The sequence below is a fragment of the Scomber scombrus genome, chromosome 7, assembly GCF_963691925.1.
Source record: "Scomber scombrus chromosome 7, fScoSco1.1, whole genome shotgun sequence".
Lineage (NCBI taxonomy): Eukaryota > Metazoa > Chordata > Actinopteri > Scombriformes > Scombridae > Scomber > Scomber scombrus.
Genome location: NC_084976.1, coordinates 11,090,859 through 11,109,703, shown reverse-complemented (window position 1 = coordinate 11,109,703; position 18,845 = coordinate 11,090,859). Strand labels below are relative to the sequence as shown.

The 18,845-nt window shown below is 39.9% G+C and overlaps 1 protein-coding gene across 8 annotated transcripts in view; it reads left to right on the top strand.

The window, feature by feature from the left end:
- cobl (cordon-bleu WH2 repeat protein) overlaps window positions 1-18,269 on the top strand; it is a 62,680-nt gene extending 44,411 nt beyond the window's left edge. For 3 of the 8 annotated variants that reach the window (XM_062422270.1, XM_062422266.1, XM_062422268.1), the window contains 10 exons: window positions 791-1,388; window positions 4,722-4,880; window positions 8,622-8,943; window positions 10,295-10,413; window positions 10,679-10,864; window positions 10,967-12,552; window positions 12,663-12,896; window positions 13,034-13,150; window positions 15,047-15,349; window positions 16,253-18,269. In XM_062422270.1, the coding sequence (XP_062278254.1) occupies window positions 791-1,388; window positions 4,722-4,880; window positions 8,622-8,943; window positions 10,295-10,413; window positions 10,679-10,864; window positions 10,967-12,552; window positions 12,663-12,896; window positions 13,034-13,150; window positions 15,047-15,349; window positions 16,253-16,336 (3,708 nt within the window). In that variant the 3' untranslated portion in view covers window positions 16,337-18,269. The remainder of the gene's footprint in view (window positions 1-790; window positions 1,389-4,721; window positions 4,881-8,621; window positions 8,944-10,294; window positions 10,414-10,678; window positions 10,865-10,966; window positions 12,553-12,662; window positions 12,897-13,033; window positions 13,151-15,046; window positions 15,350-16,252) is intronic. The other 5 variants (XM_062422272.1, XM_062422271.1, XM_062422269.1 and 2 more) reach the window with 3 other exon arrangements.
- The last annotated feature ends 576 nt before the right edge of the window (window positions 18,270-18,845 follow it).

The following is an 18,845-nucleotide window of genomic DNA, read 5'->3' as shown; positions in this document are numbered from 1 at the left end:
ATTCATAGTTGTGTCCTATCTCCCCCTATTTTGTATTTCTCACTCTTTTCTCCTATATCCTCCTCTCCTGAAAGTTGATATCCAACACAAATCTCTCCAAAACCAGTCTGAATCTTCCTTTTCTTCTTTTATGAAAAACATAAAACGGTATAAAAATAAGTAGAGTATTATGACACAGCCCATGACAGATTTCTGTTGAATCACTTGTTGCTACTGAGCTGAATGTGATTTGATATCATTTTACTTTTTTCCTTTCATTGAGTTCTTGCCTAAGTGGCTTAAGTTGGTCCTTACCAATAATTGTGTTTGAGATGCTGTTTTGTGTTTATACGCACACAGAAGAAATTGCATCATTTTGAAAATTACTCATCTGGCTCTGGTCTTCACCCCTAAGGTGATCAGTGATTCACCATTACAAGTAATTCAGCGAAACAGTTTTACGTTTGTTCCCTTGAATAATTACGAGAAACACATCAGTTACATACGCGTATAATAATGTACTGTCACAATACCACTGCATCAAATTAAGTGTATCACTACTAAACATTGTAGGTCTTGTTGTTGGATAATTTAAAAGGAATGTTGGCACTGTTGGATTTGAAGACTCAGGCGGCTGCCAGAATTCCACTTGATTTAATTACTCAGTAGTAAACTCCACTTCAGTCCTGGCAGACTGAATTTACAGGTTGATTTATGGGTAGACCACACACACATACACACATGCACAAGGTGCTCACATAAATTTACTTTCTACTGTCTCTCCCTTTCTCTTTTACTTATTGTCTATCAGATGGGCCTTGGCTCAGAAAGCCAGCAGAGGAAAAGAAAGGCTCCAGCCCCTCCTCCTACCCCAACTTCCATCGACGATACCTCAACTTCCACTGCACCCAGCCCTGACAGCCCTGCAACTGAAACACCTACCCCAGCCACTCGCATTAAGGTGGCACAGTCAACCACAGTCGGTACTACCACTGTTGTAAGACAGACAGTGAAACCAGCCCCCCTGAAAACTGAAGTCCATCCTCTACCTGTGTACGCTGCCACTCCAACCCCCAGCTCCCCGACCCCAAGCAGCAGCACCACTGACAGCCTAGCCGCCCAGGATTCCAGTTCTGAATTCAGTCACAGCCTTGACGACTCAGACCTCGACCCAGATCAGACCGGCTCCCGCTGCAGCAGCCTCACCAGCAGCACAGTGAGCGGCTCTGTGCGGGTCCGGCCCACTACGAAAAGCTCCAGCAGCAGAATGGAGGAGTCGGAAATGGTCAGCAGTGTGGCTACTGAATTAAATCAAGAGGTGATTTCAGTCAGCAGCTCGCGGTCAGAGACTGAGTCGGCCCTCAACCTGAAAATGGATGAAGTTGAAAACAACAGACACAGTGGAATGGGTAAATATCTATATCAAAAACAAACACGCAACACAGCAGTGTACAAAAAACAGCTTCTAACACAGCTTTAATAAGCAACAATCTTTATTCAAGATTCACTTATTGCCATGTCAACATGATTGATTGGAATTTGTCTTACTGAGCTCACTGAAACAAGAATAGAAACAGCCAAAAATAGTAAAACCACTCACTCATAAAGCCCATAATACATTATAAAACAGGTAATATCCAACCCATAACATAATCATAAAAGCATAAAAAACATGAGTAAAATAAAAACCAGCATATAGGAACATATATAGTGGTCTTAATGTTTTTGGTCTTTAGTGAGAAAGAAGGAAATTAAAAAGATTATAAACCAGGAGAGAGGGGTCCTTTTGAACTTTAAGGATGATATGATAGGATATGATGGGATCTACGTATATGTTTTCTATGTTATGTATACATTATGCTATAGATTACAGTTTTACAGTAATATGTTCCATCAATTACTAAGGATGGGAGTAAAATCTTAATTTAAACCAACTGACATCACAATTTCACTCCCCAGTACATACAATATTTATGTTAAAAGGAAATGAAGCTGGCTGTTGATCAATGAACTCTTGACTGCCATGGTAAAAACTCTCTCTTTGTGTTCAAGAAGTGAGACAGTCAGAAGTTGCCTGTGGAGGTTTTCTACCTGTTAGAAAGTGATTGAATGTCTGCCCTGGAGAACTGAGCTGTCACAATGCATCAACGTTCGAAACTTAAACTGTCAGGAATGACGTACGTCTGTGTGTGCGTGCGTGTGTGTGTGTGTGTGTGTGTGTGTGTGCGCGTGCGTGTGCGTACATGTCATGGGTGAAGTACAGGAACTAGTGGAGCTGGTTTTCATCATAGGTCATGACAGTACAGTCCTTGTGTCTCGCTCCTACTTCCTCACGTTCTTCTTATCTTTCTTTCGTTTCCTCCCTTTCTGCATGTCTCTCTATCTCTTATATGCATGCAGTCGCTCACACAAACATTCAAAGTTGGAAGATACAAAGATTAAACCGATCCATTGCAGATTTAAACAGGATCTACTTGAACTTTTACTGGCCTTGTATTGATCTCTATATAACCTAGATCTTTCTCCATAGCAATGTGAGATTGCAGCACAGGGCTGTGGTGCCTGACAGGAGTAGAGATGAGAGAGTTGTAGACCTCAGAAAAGGGATGAGAAAGGTGAGAGCAGCAGAATGGAGTTCAGAGAAAGGAGCATGGGAAGGTTTTGGCAGCAGGATGACAGGGTAGTGTGGTAGAAACAAGGGGACTAGAGGGGTTTAAAGAGAGCAGGATGATAGAAAGATGAAAGCAGGAGAAAGGATGAAGTATGAGAAGGTTAGCGCGTTAGACAGGATAGAAAAAAGCATGAGGATCATTAATAAATGTACAGACCTAGCTACTACTCTTTTCTCTACCCTGACACAGCTGATACTGCATTTCTCTTCTCTTTTTTTTTTTAACTCTCTACCTCTTTTAAATCTTCCCTCTATCCCTTTGCAATGTGGAAGAAAGTTAAGATGTGTATTTGCAGTAAAATAGTTTTGTTCCAGAAGCTGCATTTTTGTCCAATACACAACCTCAACTAGATATTCTTCAACACTGCCTGGCAACTGCACTTCATTATATGTCGTGAACAGTACGTATTTGGCAGCGAATGAATAGCTGGTATACACATTAGGACTAGACAGCTGCACCCAGCACGTACAGTATAGTGTGGTGCACTTACGCTTGTGTAGGCAGAGGCAGAAGCACAAATGTACACAGTGCATTTATTAAGTTTCAGTTAGCCTTTCATTTATATAAGTTTCATTTAATCTTTAATGTATGGAGGTATTATTTAGCCTTCCATTTAAGCAAAGTCGATCTATTTGTAAACTGTATGTAACTTACTTTGTTTATTTCGATTTAAAGAACTTTATCTTAAAGCTTTACCAGACATGAAACTGCAAACCATTACACTTAAAAGAATTATGTAGCATCACGCCATAGTGTGTTCATTATCTTGCTTTTATGTCATTGCCTCTTATAGTATCTAATATTAGTGATATTTACCTTTAGGTCTCCAAAGGTCTATAATAGACAGTTAAATGAATGTGTGTCCATACATATGTGTGTTAGGCACTTGAAAATATGTTATGTTAGTAATTATGACCATTTGGATTCAAAGCATTAGCAGGAGACTGAGAATGCATGTATATTGAGAGAGTAAATGTAAATATTGTTTCACTGCAACTTTAGCTTAAAACTGAGTGGGGTAGGGTAAAATATAAAGTAGTGGCTTTTCTTTACATAAATCTCTTCTTCTTCTCTTTCCATAAAACTAGTCAAAACAACATCCAGTGGTTGATATTGAAAAAGTGATGTTAGTATTACTTATTGAGACTGTGTAATTTCTCAGTGTGTAACTGTCTCAGTCCTGTATGCTGTTTCACTTTCTTCCCATTGTCAACAACAGAGTAAACAGATAAAGTAGCACATTGACAGCACCGGCTGACTAAGACCCGGCTTACTGATGTATCACAAGCCGTGTAAGGAAATTTAGGTTTTACAGAAATGTTGCTTTTGCCCCTACAACCCAATATGTTATCTGGATTGAATTTGTCTCAGTGTCAGTACACATTTCACCCATCCCTCTCATGCTTTGTGTAGCACGTTACACATCTGTACACTCTAGTAGCTTCTTCTTACATTAGTTGCCACATTTCTTTTTCATCTAGTTAACATGTTGTGTGAGCACAATCACAGGTTCAAATCAAGTACATTTTTAAAATATTGTGTTGCACCAAACAAATGCTTTACCAAGAAACAGATTTTTTGAAAACTGAAAAGTAGCAGCCTGTTGTTGCTGTCACTTCACTTTTCTTGAAGCTCTCGTTGATACTCAACAGATCATTGTTGCCAAACAGCAACCCTAAATTTGTGACATTCCACAGGAGCTTTTTGGTAAAAAGAAACTTGCAAATGAATGTACTGTAAATAATGGAGTAGCTTACAGTGCATCAATAGTTATAATCTCCATGGCTCAGCAGACAAAGACAGTAGTACTACACACAGAAACTCAAACTTCATCAGAAATTCCAAGTATAAAGAAGCCATTCTTTGAATAATAAGCAGTCACTAGAAAGTGTAGCAAGAAAACACAGCCGCCAAGACGTTGCCAAAATAAATAAAAAACAAAGATCTTGATGATTGCATATAGTATATTTTTTTCTACTACTTTCAGTTTGATAAGTGGTTTGTATATAAGATGTTTTTACGAGCATAACAATCAATTATTGCCCTGCATGCATGCTGTTTCTCCTCCAGGAACCCTTGATCGACCAGCTCCGCCCAAACCTCGCCGTTCCCCAGTCCAAGAACCGCCACAGCTTGTCCTACCCCCTCCCCTGTCCTCCCCTCCCATTGAACCCACAGACAGCAACTCCCCACAGAGAACTATGGAGGTGGAGGAAGCAGCTCCCCAGTGTAGGTTCCAGATGGACTGCTTCTCCTTTTCCTTCCCTCTTGACCTGTCTTTTCTTTCCCAGAAGCAGCCCTCCTTGTTTTCTATCTTTTATTTCATTTGTCCCAATCTGAATTTGCATTTTTTTCTTTAGTGCCAAACCTGTTTGTGCACATGCATGTGTGTGTGTGTGTGTGTGTGTGTGTGTGTGTGTGTGTGTGTGTGTGTGTGTGTGTGTGTGTGTGTGTGTGTGTGTGTGTGTGTGTGTGTGTGTATATTGTGCACTCTGTCCTCACATGTTTTCCATCTCTCCATCAGCGACTGTGGCAGCTGAGTTGTTAAGTGATACTGGGTCCATGTGAGGTCAAGGTGCTTCATATCTGTAAATGTCAACCTGTAATCCCTGTTATTTCTTCTGGGTCCAAAAGGTCATGGCTGAGGTCAACACCAATCAACTGGAGTGCCTTTTATGTTTCATTTATACAGTACATGGGAGTATATTATATGTATTATGGAAGAGATTGGTAAGGCATACTGATTTGTATGTAAGCCACCTGAAGGTCAAAACCGGAGGTAATGTTCCAGTTGTTCTGGAGACGAGGATTGTTTCCCTTTGTATTATGTTACACTACACTACAAAGACTATGAATCTTGCAGGGTAACACACATCGTGTTTGTTTTTTTCCTCAATTTCCTTTTTTACTTTAAGGTTTTCCCTGGATGCTGTTTGCCTTGCTATTCTTGCCAAGTACAATGCTCATGATCTTATGAACCATCTCAAATCTTGTCTGTTCTTTTCTTTACCCCCTGCCCCCACACCCTTTTTTGTAGTGTACTGCTGTGGGCCTGTGCGTCTGCGCTCCAAACACTCCTGAAGTCTGTCTTTGGCTTGACCCTTCCTCCGTCCACCAATAATTTTTCATCAGTCGTCTTTACTTATTATTCACCCTTCTTTCTTCGGCTGGACATCCTTCTGCACCTCCTTTCCTCCTATCATTGCTTTTAGATTTTGTTTGTGGTTACAGTCACATTTCTGTTGTAATTTTTATTGTCTCAGTTCTGTTACTCGTTTCGTTTGGTGTTAGGCACTTTGAGGCCACCTTTTTGCATCACTCATGAAAATTCAGTCTTGATTCTGCTTAGGACACAACATGCTGCAAGTGAAAGCAAGTTGGGCTCTACAATTTCACCCTTAAAGATTTATTTTTCTTTTTTTACAAATGTATGTATATACTGTTAATGGTTTTGCATTTCAACTTGATTGTTGGGGTTGTTATTGATTATGCATGAGATCAGAGCAGAGTACAAAATGGACACACAGAATGTGGTCAGAGGACTATACAATGATAAATGAGCTAAAGCATGGACGTATCAATTACATTGTGATTGATGAGTGTCATGAAAGGCTATGAGGCAAGGCCCTGCGATATCTGTGAGCCAATACTTTGGCGATGTGATATCTGCAGATCAATAGTTGGACAATGTATGTGCCTTTCTCTGTGCTTTGTGTTTTGATTTGGTTTAGTATCAAAAGGACTATCTATAAATAACATGTTGACAAGTGGTGGTGGCTCCTATATTATAAAGACAAGTCTCTGAAGTGAAATGCATCTTCCCACGGCAGGTTTATAACAATCTACTCAGATAAGAGATTTACATTACTCACTCATTTGTTTTAGATTTAGTTATTATTATTACAACAGCATATAATTACATGCATGCTTCAGATTGCTGTTAAGAATTTACAAAACCTTTATATTGACATCCTATGTGAACAAGTGACTGTTTGGGTTCCACAGCAAGAATACATAATAATTTGGCTCTTAAGCGGAAAAGCTGTAAGAAACCTGGCCTTAACCATGCCACAGAAATATAACTTGTTTATAGTTTTGAGCAGTATATTATTATATGCTTTTAAAGAAATGCAAAATGCTTTTTTGTTTGGTCAACATGTCAAGGGATTTGAGCACCAGATTTTACCATGTTCTGTACTATATGAATGCAACTACTGTGGTGTCAAGAACAGTTTTGATATGATTGTTCATTTTTGGCTCTGATTACAGCAGTGTTTGTTTTTTACAGTGATCACATTGTTGTCGAAAATGTAATTTATCTTCTGCTACAGTAGTTCTAAGTATAGAAACATATTGCTGCCATGCCAGAAAAATAAAATGCTTCAGTATTACGTTATAACGTGAAACTTTTCTTTTTCTGGCGTGGCAGCAGTACGCGTCCGTATCTAAGCTATTGAGTTACAGTGCAAAGCTGCAGCCTAGTGACGTGATGTGTACTTATTCAGCCTGTTGAGTTGTGAAAATGAACATTATCTTTAAAGACTGTGTGTGTAAAAAGACTGAAAAACAGTAAATGCTCGAAAGATTTTTTTCAATTAAACAGTTGAAGACTCAGAATCAAGGATTTTTGTTTTGGATTCTGCATGGATTGCCTCAAAGTAACATATCACAGTACTGATTTGCACGGGAGTGTAGACACGTTTTTGTTAGGCTGTAACAGAAGCATGTGCCTGCAGTTGTATTGTGTTGGATGTTTGAGAACTCAGCAGGTGTGGATGGGTACTTGCGTGTTTGCATTTGCAAGCATATACTGTACGTGTGTAAACATATGACAGTGTGTGTATATGCACAGTTGTGTGTGTGTGTGTGCTGATTGTGGCTGTAGCTGGCATGGTTAAGCTGTTGCTGGGAAGGAGCTGGGAGGACAGCCCTGTGAGTCATCACCACATCTCCTGGAACTGACTGTTCTCTCCACACCATTAGGACCAGGCCCAAAACTGCACACACTCACACACACAAATACACACATACATAGTAAGACATACAGAAGCATGGTGCATGCACACACTTACAGACACCTGGTATTATAAGCAAGTTTACTCACTGTTAAACTCATTTTAAAGAATTCCCTGTTGAGTTTGCAGTACTCTGCATGCTGGTTGGGCTGCTGAAAACCTTACAAATGGTACATTGATTTTTATTCTTTTGGCCTAGAATTCAATGAGATCAGTGACAGACTAAATAAGTTCTGTAAAACCCTCAGGACTGACCAGAGCATGATTGTGCTAAAGAGATGAGAGGGTATGAAGCAATACTATCTTTCACTTGAATCTAAAACAGTACTGTAAAAATCTACTTAAAACGGTTTGTTTACAGTAAGTCCACCCACACATCATTAAAGCTGTTTTATCAAGCCACAAGTGGTTGTGCTCCGGACTTATGTTTGTATATTTGGCTTGTGTTTTCTGGTTTGTGTGTGTGGTGTCAGAATGAATGTTGAAACTAAGGTAAATACTTCCTCTGTTTTTTTTTTCTCTTCTTCCATCTCTTGCTCCTCATGCTCACTCTGCATCCTGTGCTTCTTTTCAAATAAATCCCCCTATGATTTGTTGTGTTGTTTTTCTCAGTGTTTTCCCTGGTGTCAGAAGTCCTTTTAAGGTTTGTGAGTTTGAGAAAAATAAGTTAAAGCCAAAACGTTTTTTTGGAAAACTAATGCATGGTATTAAAAGTGTTTGTATTCATTACTGCAAGACCTCCTAACATCCGAGCACTAGCAGTTTGATGATCAAGTTGATAATGAAATGGGAGCAATCCCATTCTAGTGCTTAAGTTCCACTAAACAACACCTTAGTTCATTAAACTCCTTTTGATTTTGACATCTAAGTTGATTGTTGCTAACGATTGCTAACAGTTAAAGGGCTGTGATAACACCCAGTACTAACACAAAGATCTTCCTCTATCCTCCCCCAGCCTGGCTCCCCTCCATGAAGAGCTCCACAGTCAGTGGTCAAATCCCAGAAGCTGAAACACCCGAGGAGGAGACTTTGTCTGTGGGTAGCAGCATTGGTGGCATCAGCCTGCCAGACCAGGGTTACGCAGCTTCCGAGGGCATGGCAGAGGGTGAGGACTCAGGATTGGTTAGCTCCCCATCTGACACCCAACCCACATCCCCAGATGAAAGTTTGTCTCTGGATGGAAGTAGTGGTGGCGGAGGAGAGAGATTGCAGGGACCAGTGCGGGAGAATTCCAGTGACAGTGATGAGGGATGTGCCACCTGGGGATCAAGACACAGGTAAAGAGGATGTCATGGAAAGCAGCATGGGAATGAGTGGAAGAAAGGGTGGATGAGGGAATGGAAAGAAATTAAGTTATCAAGCTTGCTGTGTATTTGCATTTACATGGTTGATGACATTAATTATTTATACAACAAGATAATTTAAGTTAAATACTAGACATGGAGGCACATTCACGCATCACTCACAGTGTCTACCTTACTCAGTCATCTATCTGGCCTTATACTTCCCAGTATATATACTTCCCAGTATATATACTTCATCTTTCTTTTGACTCCTTCCCATCTTATACTTCAAATCTTTCCCATTGCTGTCAACTCTTTTTAAAATCCATTTTAATAGATCATTGCTTTCTCACAGACAAGATAATATATGTGCTATTCACCTTATTGTGGATTTAAGCCAGCCTAACCACTCATAACTGCATGTAAATGGCTAGTTCCATTCTTGCACTATGATCAAGTTTCATTTCACACCTGCATTTTAACCTAAAGAGTGAAACCTTGCTGTTTCAGACCACTACAGAAGTCTCTCCACAGCTTACTGTGCCAGCAGTAATAACCAAGAGCAGTTCCTGCCATGTGTTATATTTGAGTTGTAGCCAAAGCTGGCACCCTCTACTCTTAGTGCTTGGATTTAATAGTTATGGTTCTAGGCCCTGAATCAAAGGTCTTTGTGGAAAATGAATGCTGCCCCAGATCACTTTTCACCCTTTAAGTTGTTGTGAAATGTGTATGGTAATGTGCTCAGAGTAGGGATCCTGGATCAATGATCTTACTCAGAGACACTTTATGAATCCAGGGCCTGGCCTGATGCTGCTGGCTCCTTAGTATTCCAGGAAAGCACTATAACCCTGTTTTCTCAGAATTGTTGAGGAAAAGACGGCCAGTCCAAGTCTCTGAGAAGACAAATTCTATTTGGTTTGGCCTTCTTGTCGCAATTTGTTATGGCTAATATGCCCGTAACTCATGAGAATGCTCTGCTGAACCCTTGAAGAGAGTGAAGGAAGTTTGAACTGTGGTAATAATATCTTTACAGCTGCATGTTTCAAAGACAGCAGTCTCCAATGAAAATAAAATTCATCTTTGAACAAGCAAAAAATATTTAAAACTAACTAACAATTTGTTTTCTTTCCCGTACTATTGAACTGCATTCACCCTTTTGGTTTCTGAGGCAGATTAGTAACGGGAAGGGTGTTGGATGTGACACCAGCATTAAATAAATGGTTCATAACAGCTGTGACTGGATGACAGGCTAGGCTTTATTATGACTTTTGCATGTACAAATATTAAATGAGTGTGTATGTGTGCAGATGTCTTTTTGACACATATTTTTATGTACCACCCTCAGACACGACGACATCAACCCAAAGGCGAAGTCAGGCAGGCTAAAGGACAGCTATGAACAAGATTCACAGCTCACAGCCCAGCTCCATCAGACTTTGGTAGATTTGGAAGCAGACCTTGCAGGTGAAAAAACATATCATTGACCACCGTCCTGCTATAATCTTAAAATGACTTCATATGTCTTCATTGAGGTGTTCTGGTAGTTTAGCCACATGCCATCAGACAGAGGAATTAGTTTATAGCTCAGTAAACGATTAAACCTGTTTAACATAAAAATAACAACAGTGAATGAATGTGTCTCATCAGGCTGCCTTTTACATTTGTTATATACCTTGAGTAGATATTATCTACTATCCTTCCTACTTCCTGATCTGTTTCCCTTCTCCAGATCACGTAGATATGGTCTCAGAAACCACCTACACCATGTCCACAGACAGTAATGAGGTGCCGGTGTCTGTAGTAGACATGGATGTGCCAGTCACAGCCATAGATGAAGTGCTAGAAGACTATGGATCTAACTTTGTAGAATGTGACACAAAGTTACTTATCAGGACTGAGTCAGCTCACAGCAAAGGTAAGAAGAAAAAGTTGCTGAGATACAACAAGCCATGCAGAAGCTGTTATGTGATTTATTTCTACATTAAAATTACTCTTTCTTGCCACTTTCTTATCACAGGTCCAAGCAGTGCTGTGGAGCTACAGAACACAAACAACAATGCTTGTACAGCTGCTGATGATAATAAAAGCAGCAGTACACATTCTACGCAGCCGTCTCAACGTAAGAAGTCACTGAAGAACAAGTCTGTCAAAAAGAAAGAAAAGATATTAGAGACAAAAGTTGAAGAGATGACTATATCTCATGCTAACAGTTTGAAAGAGGACAAACAAAAAACACCAGCAGTGAAATCTAATGTTGAGACACAGAAACACAGCAAGAACGCTCAGATTGTGCTTGATCCTGTGAAGAGTAACACTCAGCTCCAAGAGAAGAAACCTGTTCTGCCACCAACCTATCCTCCTAGATTAGCTTCTACGGAAGGAGATGAAGAGACACAAATAAACAAAATAACACGAAATAGCTCCAGCTCTAATTCTTCACACGGTAAAATCACACGCAATGTCACGTCACGCTTCGGTATGAAAACTTTCACTGTGGTTCCTCCCAAACACTCTGTGATGCATGCTGATATGAGAGAGCCAGCATTAACTAGGCATGCCATTAAGATAGATGAGCAAGGAAATATGGTAAAAACGGGTATCTCCCACAACAGAGTTGGTGGTTCATCAGAGTTAAAAAGTAATTGCAGTGAGGGGTCTCCTCTTCTTGGAAAAGCCAAAGCTTTTTGGAGCTTAAATGAAAGACAAGAAAGCCCTGTTCCCCAGAGCAAAGGTCTGATTGACAAGGCAAAGGAGAGTACAGATGACCTGAAAAGTACTCAAACTGCAGTATCAAAAACTGTGTTGAAGACCGGTAACATAGAGGACCTGAAAAAGACACCAAGTACACTTAATAAATCTGGAGAGAGGTCCCAGCCTAAAGAGAGTGTTAAAGAAGAAGCTAAAGAACCAGTGAAAGATGTCAAAGTTGCAAAAGAGGAACGGGTAGAAGTAGAGAGCAAGATTTCAGTGTCCAAAAATGTTCAGCAGCCAAGTAATGGACCGACCCTTCCCCATCCATCCCCTTCAGACCTGAAAAGAGACCTGCCCTTCCTCAAACCATCCAGGCGAACCTCAAGCCAGTATGTAGCATCTGCCATCACTAAATACGCCCCAAAGACTTCAGCTAAACCCAACTCCATTCCTTACTCCCCCGAGTCCTCTGCTCCATTAAAAACACAGGGCACCAGCTTCCAAAGATCGGGTCGGTCCATACAAGTGAATCCACGCCAATCTTCCCAGACCTCTCTGTACAATAACAAGGAAAACGATTCTGTTTCTAACCCTCTTGGTCCTAAGAGGTCTATGAGCTTCCCTGAGTATATGTACAACACCCAGAGAGATTTCGGAGAAGTGAGACAGGACAGGGGTGGATTTGGAAATTGTGTTGGATCCACCAAAGAAAGCTCCAATTCGCTAGGAACACCAACAGCCAAGCATATTCGGTCTACTGGCCCCACCCAAATAAATGTGACCGCCAGTAATGACAGAGATAATATTAATAATATTCAAGGGAGAAGCCCCAGCACTTCACAAAGCAGTTCTTTACATACATCTGCCAAACAACCCACAGCCCCCAAGACTGAATCACAAGAGCAGACAAGTGTAAGTAAAACCTGTATCATAAATATTTCATGTTGTGTGTGAATTTTTTTTAATAGCAAACCTGGTAATCTATATTACAGTATACTTAATACTCCCTATCTTGTCCTCAGAATACGACAGACATAATCAAGGCAGCCCACCATCTAACATCTGGTGCAAAATCAGAACCTTCAGTTACAGTGTCAGATAGTGGTACGGTCCCTGGGCCTCTACCAGTCACAGTGTTTGGGCCAATTAAAAGGTTCAGACCAGTGATCTGCAAATCTGTTGAGAAAGACACGACTCTGCACAGCAGCCTGATGGACGCAATCCAGACAGGCGGGGGCAAGGACAGGCTCAAGAAGGTGAGATCAAGTTAAACATATGAAATATGGGTGCGTGGGGGATGGTTGGATGGATGTCTCTACTAGTGATAAATATACACATATATAGATTATCAATTTTTTAATATCCATTAAGTGTCTTCTCCTTTAATTGTTAGATATCCACTTCTGGTCCCAGCAACTTGAAGAAAACCTCTTATGCTGAGGAGGAGAATGAGAGGTCGGCTCTTCTGAGTGCCATTAGAGCTCAGAGCAACTCCGGAAAGCTGAGAAAGGTAAAGTACTCTTCGGGCTATTTCTGCAATATCACTATACTGTCTGTCAATATCAACGGGGTGGTAGGGAGATAGAGCCCTAAAGAGCCATAGAATAATGAATTGTTTGTACCATCCCTATCAGCCTCCTGGACTGAACCTTATGTATCCACATCAAATTGATGCATGACCTTGCTCCTTAACTCTTTCAGAGTTGTAGAGATGGCATCGTTGCTCAGTCGGTCTACTACCTTGGTCCAGACTTAAATATCTCAAAAAATAGGATTGCAATGAAATGTTGTATGTTCCCTAAAAGGATAAATCCTAATGACTTTAGTGATATGATCCTTTGGCTTTTCCTCATCTAACACCACCATTAGGTTGATCAAGGGGGGTCCGGGGGTAGCATACCCGGAAGAAAATTTTGAAAAATAATAGGGCTGCAACTAACGATTACTTTGATAATCGATTAATCAGTCGATTATTTTTTCGATTAATCGATGAATCGGATAAAAAAATATTTTTTAAATTTCCACCCCTTCATTCAAAAACAAAACATTATTTCAAATTGACAATGCAAAAAAGTGCTCAAACAACATGTTGCTGCTTGGACATCCCTGAGTTGTTAAAGTAATATTAAATTATAAATAATAATTTAAACAAAACAACTAAATGTTAATGTCTGATACCTTTAACAAAATAACTTACACATGTATGCTACACAAAAAGAGGTATTTTCTGTTGTTCAATTGACTTGAGCTGTTGGAACAATAAATAAAAGATAAATAATAATAATGGTTTATTTTTGTAGTTGCCAGTTTTACTTTTACCATCATTAGGCTACCATACATAGATACTAGCTGCTGCTCTCCTCATCGCCTTCTGTTGACTGTGAGATCTGAGCAGGTAGAAGCTGATAGTTCACTAACTATAATGAGGGAGCACACTGCAACAAGGTTAATGATCCACACAGTGACATTATATCATTGATGTGACGCAAAAGCGATAGAAAACCGATTGTTTTTTGTGCGCGTGTATATTTGCGCACGCGCTCTTTGTGTCGCCCTCGGCAGGATGCAGCACACACTTTCTAGTTTTATGTAGTGTGAACTGCTCCTACACTTTAGAAGACTTTGGCACGATTGATCTAATAAGCAGCAACACAGATCTATCAGGACGATGTGCTCTCACACGCGCTGCATTGATAGTCACACACACGCGCGCACGCTCTTGCTTGCTCGCTCCAGATTTTGTGTGTGTGTGTGTGTGTACGAGAATAACAGGGAGAAAGAGTGCCATCAGGAGATGAATGAACGGAATGATATTTTATATTTCAAAATCGCGTTTAACAAAAAAACCCACAATCAATTTGTGGCGCTCGGTGTTGATTCTGTGGCGCCGCGCCACACATTGGTTTATGTATGGGAAACACTGAGGGAAAATGTGAATTTGAAACTCTTTGTGTTGTTAGCTCGTTGGCAGCTCACAGAACCATGCATGAACCATGTTACGCAAGCATGGGTGTCTATTTCCATCCCTCTATGCGCTGTGGTTTGCTGTCATGTAAGGACCCATGTGGAATGAAAGGGGCAGGAAATATACTGCTGTAGCTGAAACATCTGCGGTTCTCCTCTGGAGCTTCCTCTCCAGAAGTGGAATCTGTGGAATGCTGCATGAGTAAATCAGACTCAAAAACTTTGCTTCTCAAAAAAGGACACAAATAAATAAAGCAAAAAAATATGTACATGTGACTTACATAAAAAGACATGAGATAAACAATAAGATAATATAAATGCAAACATTAAAAAAAAAAAAAAAGCTGTGAGAGTAACTTCACATGCAAAGATTGTATGTTAAGAGCCGGTGGACTCTTATTTCTCAGGAGTTACCATTGTCTCACTCCTTTGTCCCCAACAGACCAAATCTGACGCTGCTGCTGAGCTTGAGAAGTTCAGGAAGGTGGCCTCTGAGGATGAGAGAAGTGCAGACCTTCCCAACTCCTCCTCTCCTCCCTCTTTGACCTCTACTTCTCCTGTCTTCACTCTACCACCACCACCACCACCCATGTTTGCACCTCCACCTCCTCTCCCTGACCTGCCACAGGGTAAACCTACCATTGTGGCACATCCAAGTGCTAACAAACCCATGAACCCTGGCTTAGCCAGGGAGGCCATGATGGAGGCCATCCGCTCTGGATCTGCTGTCGACAGGCTAAAAAAGGTATAAATACGGGAAAATACAGCAAAAAATAAAACAAAGATAGCCAGAGCAAATTACAATTTTGCATTAGCACAGCAAGTGATGAATATCTTAATGATTCGATTTTGTGTGTGTGTGTGTGTGTGTGTGTGTGTGTGTGTGTGTGTGTGTGTGTGTGTGTGTGTGTGTGTGTGTGTGTGTGTGTGTGTGTGTGTGTGTGTGTGTGTGTGTGTGTGTGCATGCGTGTTAATGTGTTTATTTTTGTATGAGTCTTGGAGCACAAGGCTGCATAATTTCACCCAGAGAGACTTCTTATCAAAGAAGAGAGGGAGGAAAAAAAGAGACAGCACAGATAAAGGCATGAAAGCCAAAGACAACAACAGAAAAACATATGATTTGAACCAGTGTCCTCTTTCTACTCACATCTCTCTGGTTTGCTATCAAAGGCAGAAGCAAGCTCTCCTGTGGTGCAGCCGCTGGGAAACTAGAAATGAATTGCAGATTTTTTACATACAGAGATTCATTTGACATCCAAACTGTACTGCTGCAGGAACATTTTTTTAAGAAGATGAAGTTCAATTTTAGGCCAGCAGCTGTTACTTCTTTTTGTTTTTGCATGATTATTTTCGCATCATTTAAACCAGACAGGAACAATAGCAAAGCATGAATAGTGCAAGGAGGAGGAAAATAATCAGAGAATTGTTGACCACATCTCTTTCAGAACTGATGAGGCACAAAATTTACTAACTCTGTTTAGGTTTGTCTGTTCAATTAAGGCATTTTCTTTGTTTCTTCATCCATTTAGACGCTCCCACATAAACCACAGAACCTGATATTTTCTTTCCAGTATGCCATGAACTATTATTCCTGCCATTACCAAAATGGAGAAATACAAACATGACATGTTGTGTCTGTTTTAACTAGGTCGCGGCGCCCACAAAGACAGTCCAAGTGAATGGCAGACTGGGAACGATCCAAGCATCCTCCTCAACACTCCCTCAGCAATAAGTGGGGAAGCCTATATCACTGCAACAAGAAATCATATATCAGATTCCATCATACTTTTTGTTTTTTGGCCACTGTGTTTTTGAGACGGACATTTGGAAAACTGGGCTGAGTCATATTTTGAGAGAATATTATTTGAAAGTTTGAAGGAAAAGCTGATGGATGACAAATAATGTAGCAAAAAATAAATAAATAAATGAAGAAAGGTTTCTAAATGTAATATAGATTAAAAGAATATTCAACCAGTCAGGGGCCTTATGCATAAACTAATGCCGCTTTTAATGGAACAGCATTATTTTTACTCATTTTCTCTACTGTAAGCATTTCTTACAGTAGAGGAATGTTGCTCTGTTAGTAGCCAAACACCTGTAACATCTACCGGATAAAGCTGTCAGAGGTAAAAAGTTTGCAGTCAATTCCGCTCATAATATCAGCTTCTAACGATAGCTTGCTGTTCCTAAACATATCTTGCCCGCACTGTACTTGAATTCAGTAGTTTTAACCGGAACATTGTACAAAATGTGTGCCAATGAAAGAAGAATATTTCAAATTTAAATGGTTTATGCTATTTCCAGATCATATATTTTGTTTTGTTCTGATCTTTTGTATTTGCTTTTACGGTTAAGATATGGATGCCTTATACTGTTGCTCAGTCAGTGTTATGTATATGATGTTTTCTGTAAAAAAGAAAAATTAAGTTGGAGCTGATGATATTTCCAGATTTGGACTGCTTAATATTTGTTTAACAAATTAAGATTATTGAAAAATTAAGTACACTAAAGAAAACAATGGATAGACAATGTTTATGTTTGTTTGTTTTTTTGTTTGTTTTTTCTTTTAAGTGCATTATTCTATCAGATCTGGTTCATAATGCCAACTTCTACAGTTCTTGGCAAAGAGGAGTAAAACTGACTAGTGCCTGTTAGCTCATGATGCTCCTGTTATGATCCCTAACTTTAATTTATGCTGCTGTTTAAAAGCTAAAGAGATTCTCATACATGTACAACGTCAGTGCCCTGCAGAAACGTATGGTTGCATAGTGGTAATATAACTGACCACTGATTTATGATATATTTCATATTTAAAGAGAAGCTGAAACAAACCTTTCCTTTCCTTAACATTTCCACATTTTTGAAGCACTGTTATAGAAGCATATGAATGGTGAATGCCACCATGAGCAAAGAGTTTAGTTCATTAATCACCAAGTCATTACTGATATGTAATGGCTATAAACCAGCAGTTGTAGTAATGCTGTAGGAAAGCAGTAGTTCTTAGGGTATCTGTGGCCTTGATTTAGGGCAAGTATTATTGCATTTCATTCCTCTTCTCTGTATATAAAGTTTAGAGTATGGAGTAGCTCTGATTTAGGGAGAGGGGACCGCTGCCATTAAATGGTATACATATGGATGCGTATGTACATGCTGAATCATCTTTAGAATGAAAACCTAAATGATAAAACATAAAGCATCCATCTTCAGGTGTAAATGCTAGCTGCTGTGTAATGTGATTATTTGAGCAAAGGGAGTTGAATTCCTAGTTTTATATAGATATATTACTAATTTATGCTCGGTTTCAAATCTCAAAACATTTTTTTACTGTTGTATGTTTTACAGCTTTTTTTTCTGTTAATTCTCTCACTAGAATTGTTCATTTCTACTAAGTACTTTCATTTACACATAATATCCTACAGCACATTGTAGCATTGTATATTTTGTAAACTGAAGGAAGATCATTGCAGTGATAGACTGGATTTAGATAGAAAGCTATTTCACTGATAGCTTGAGATTGTATAAGCTATTGCTTTTTAAGTTTTAAGTGCACTTTGTTTCTTTGTTTAGTTTTTTTTTGAGGGGATGGGGGGGCAAGGTTGCACAGTTATTTTTGTCTACCTAATTTTTGATTCAATAAATAATTTTGTAATCAAAATAGACCTCTTTTTGAATGTCTTTCTTTGTTGAAATTTGTATCTAAGAGAGTCACACCTGTATTTTAGCCACCTTCATTGAGAATTTGCATTTTCCCTCTCAAATAGCTGTGACACTTAATGTTTGCTTCACCAGATGGTCGTATGAACCTTGCCCTGGAAAGCATCACTCTGATGAGCCTGTGCCATTCCCAGCACTGTGGTTGCCTGTAAACTGTGGTCATCCTGCTGTCCTTATGAAATATATTGTAACCTCTCTCTCTCTACCTCTCTCTCTCTCTCTCTCTCTCTCTCTCTCTCTCTCTCTCTCTCTCTCTCTCTCTCTCTCTCTCTCTCTCTCTCTCTCTCTCTCTCTCTCTCTCTCTCTCTCTCTCTCTCTCTCTCTCTCTCTCTCTCTCTCTCTCTCTATATCTCTCTCTCTCTCTCTTACTCTGTCTGTCACTGCCACACCACAGATGAGCTACTATTCCGGGCAGCAGCTCATGGCCCTGACTCATCACTATGTGGTCACGCAGAATGACTCTCACAGAACTTCCACCTAACCTGCATTCCTGATTCCTGAAACACTCATCTCCCCTCCACCTTTGT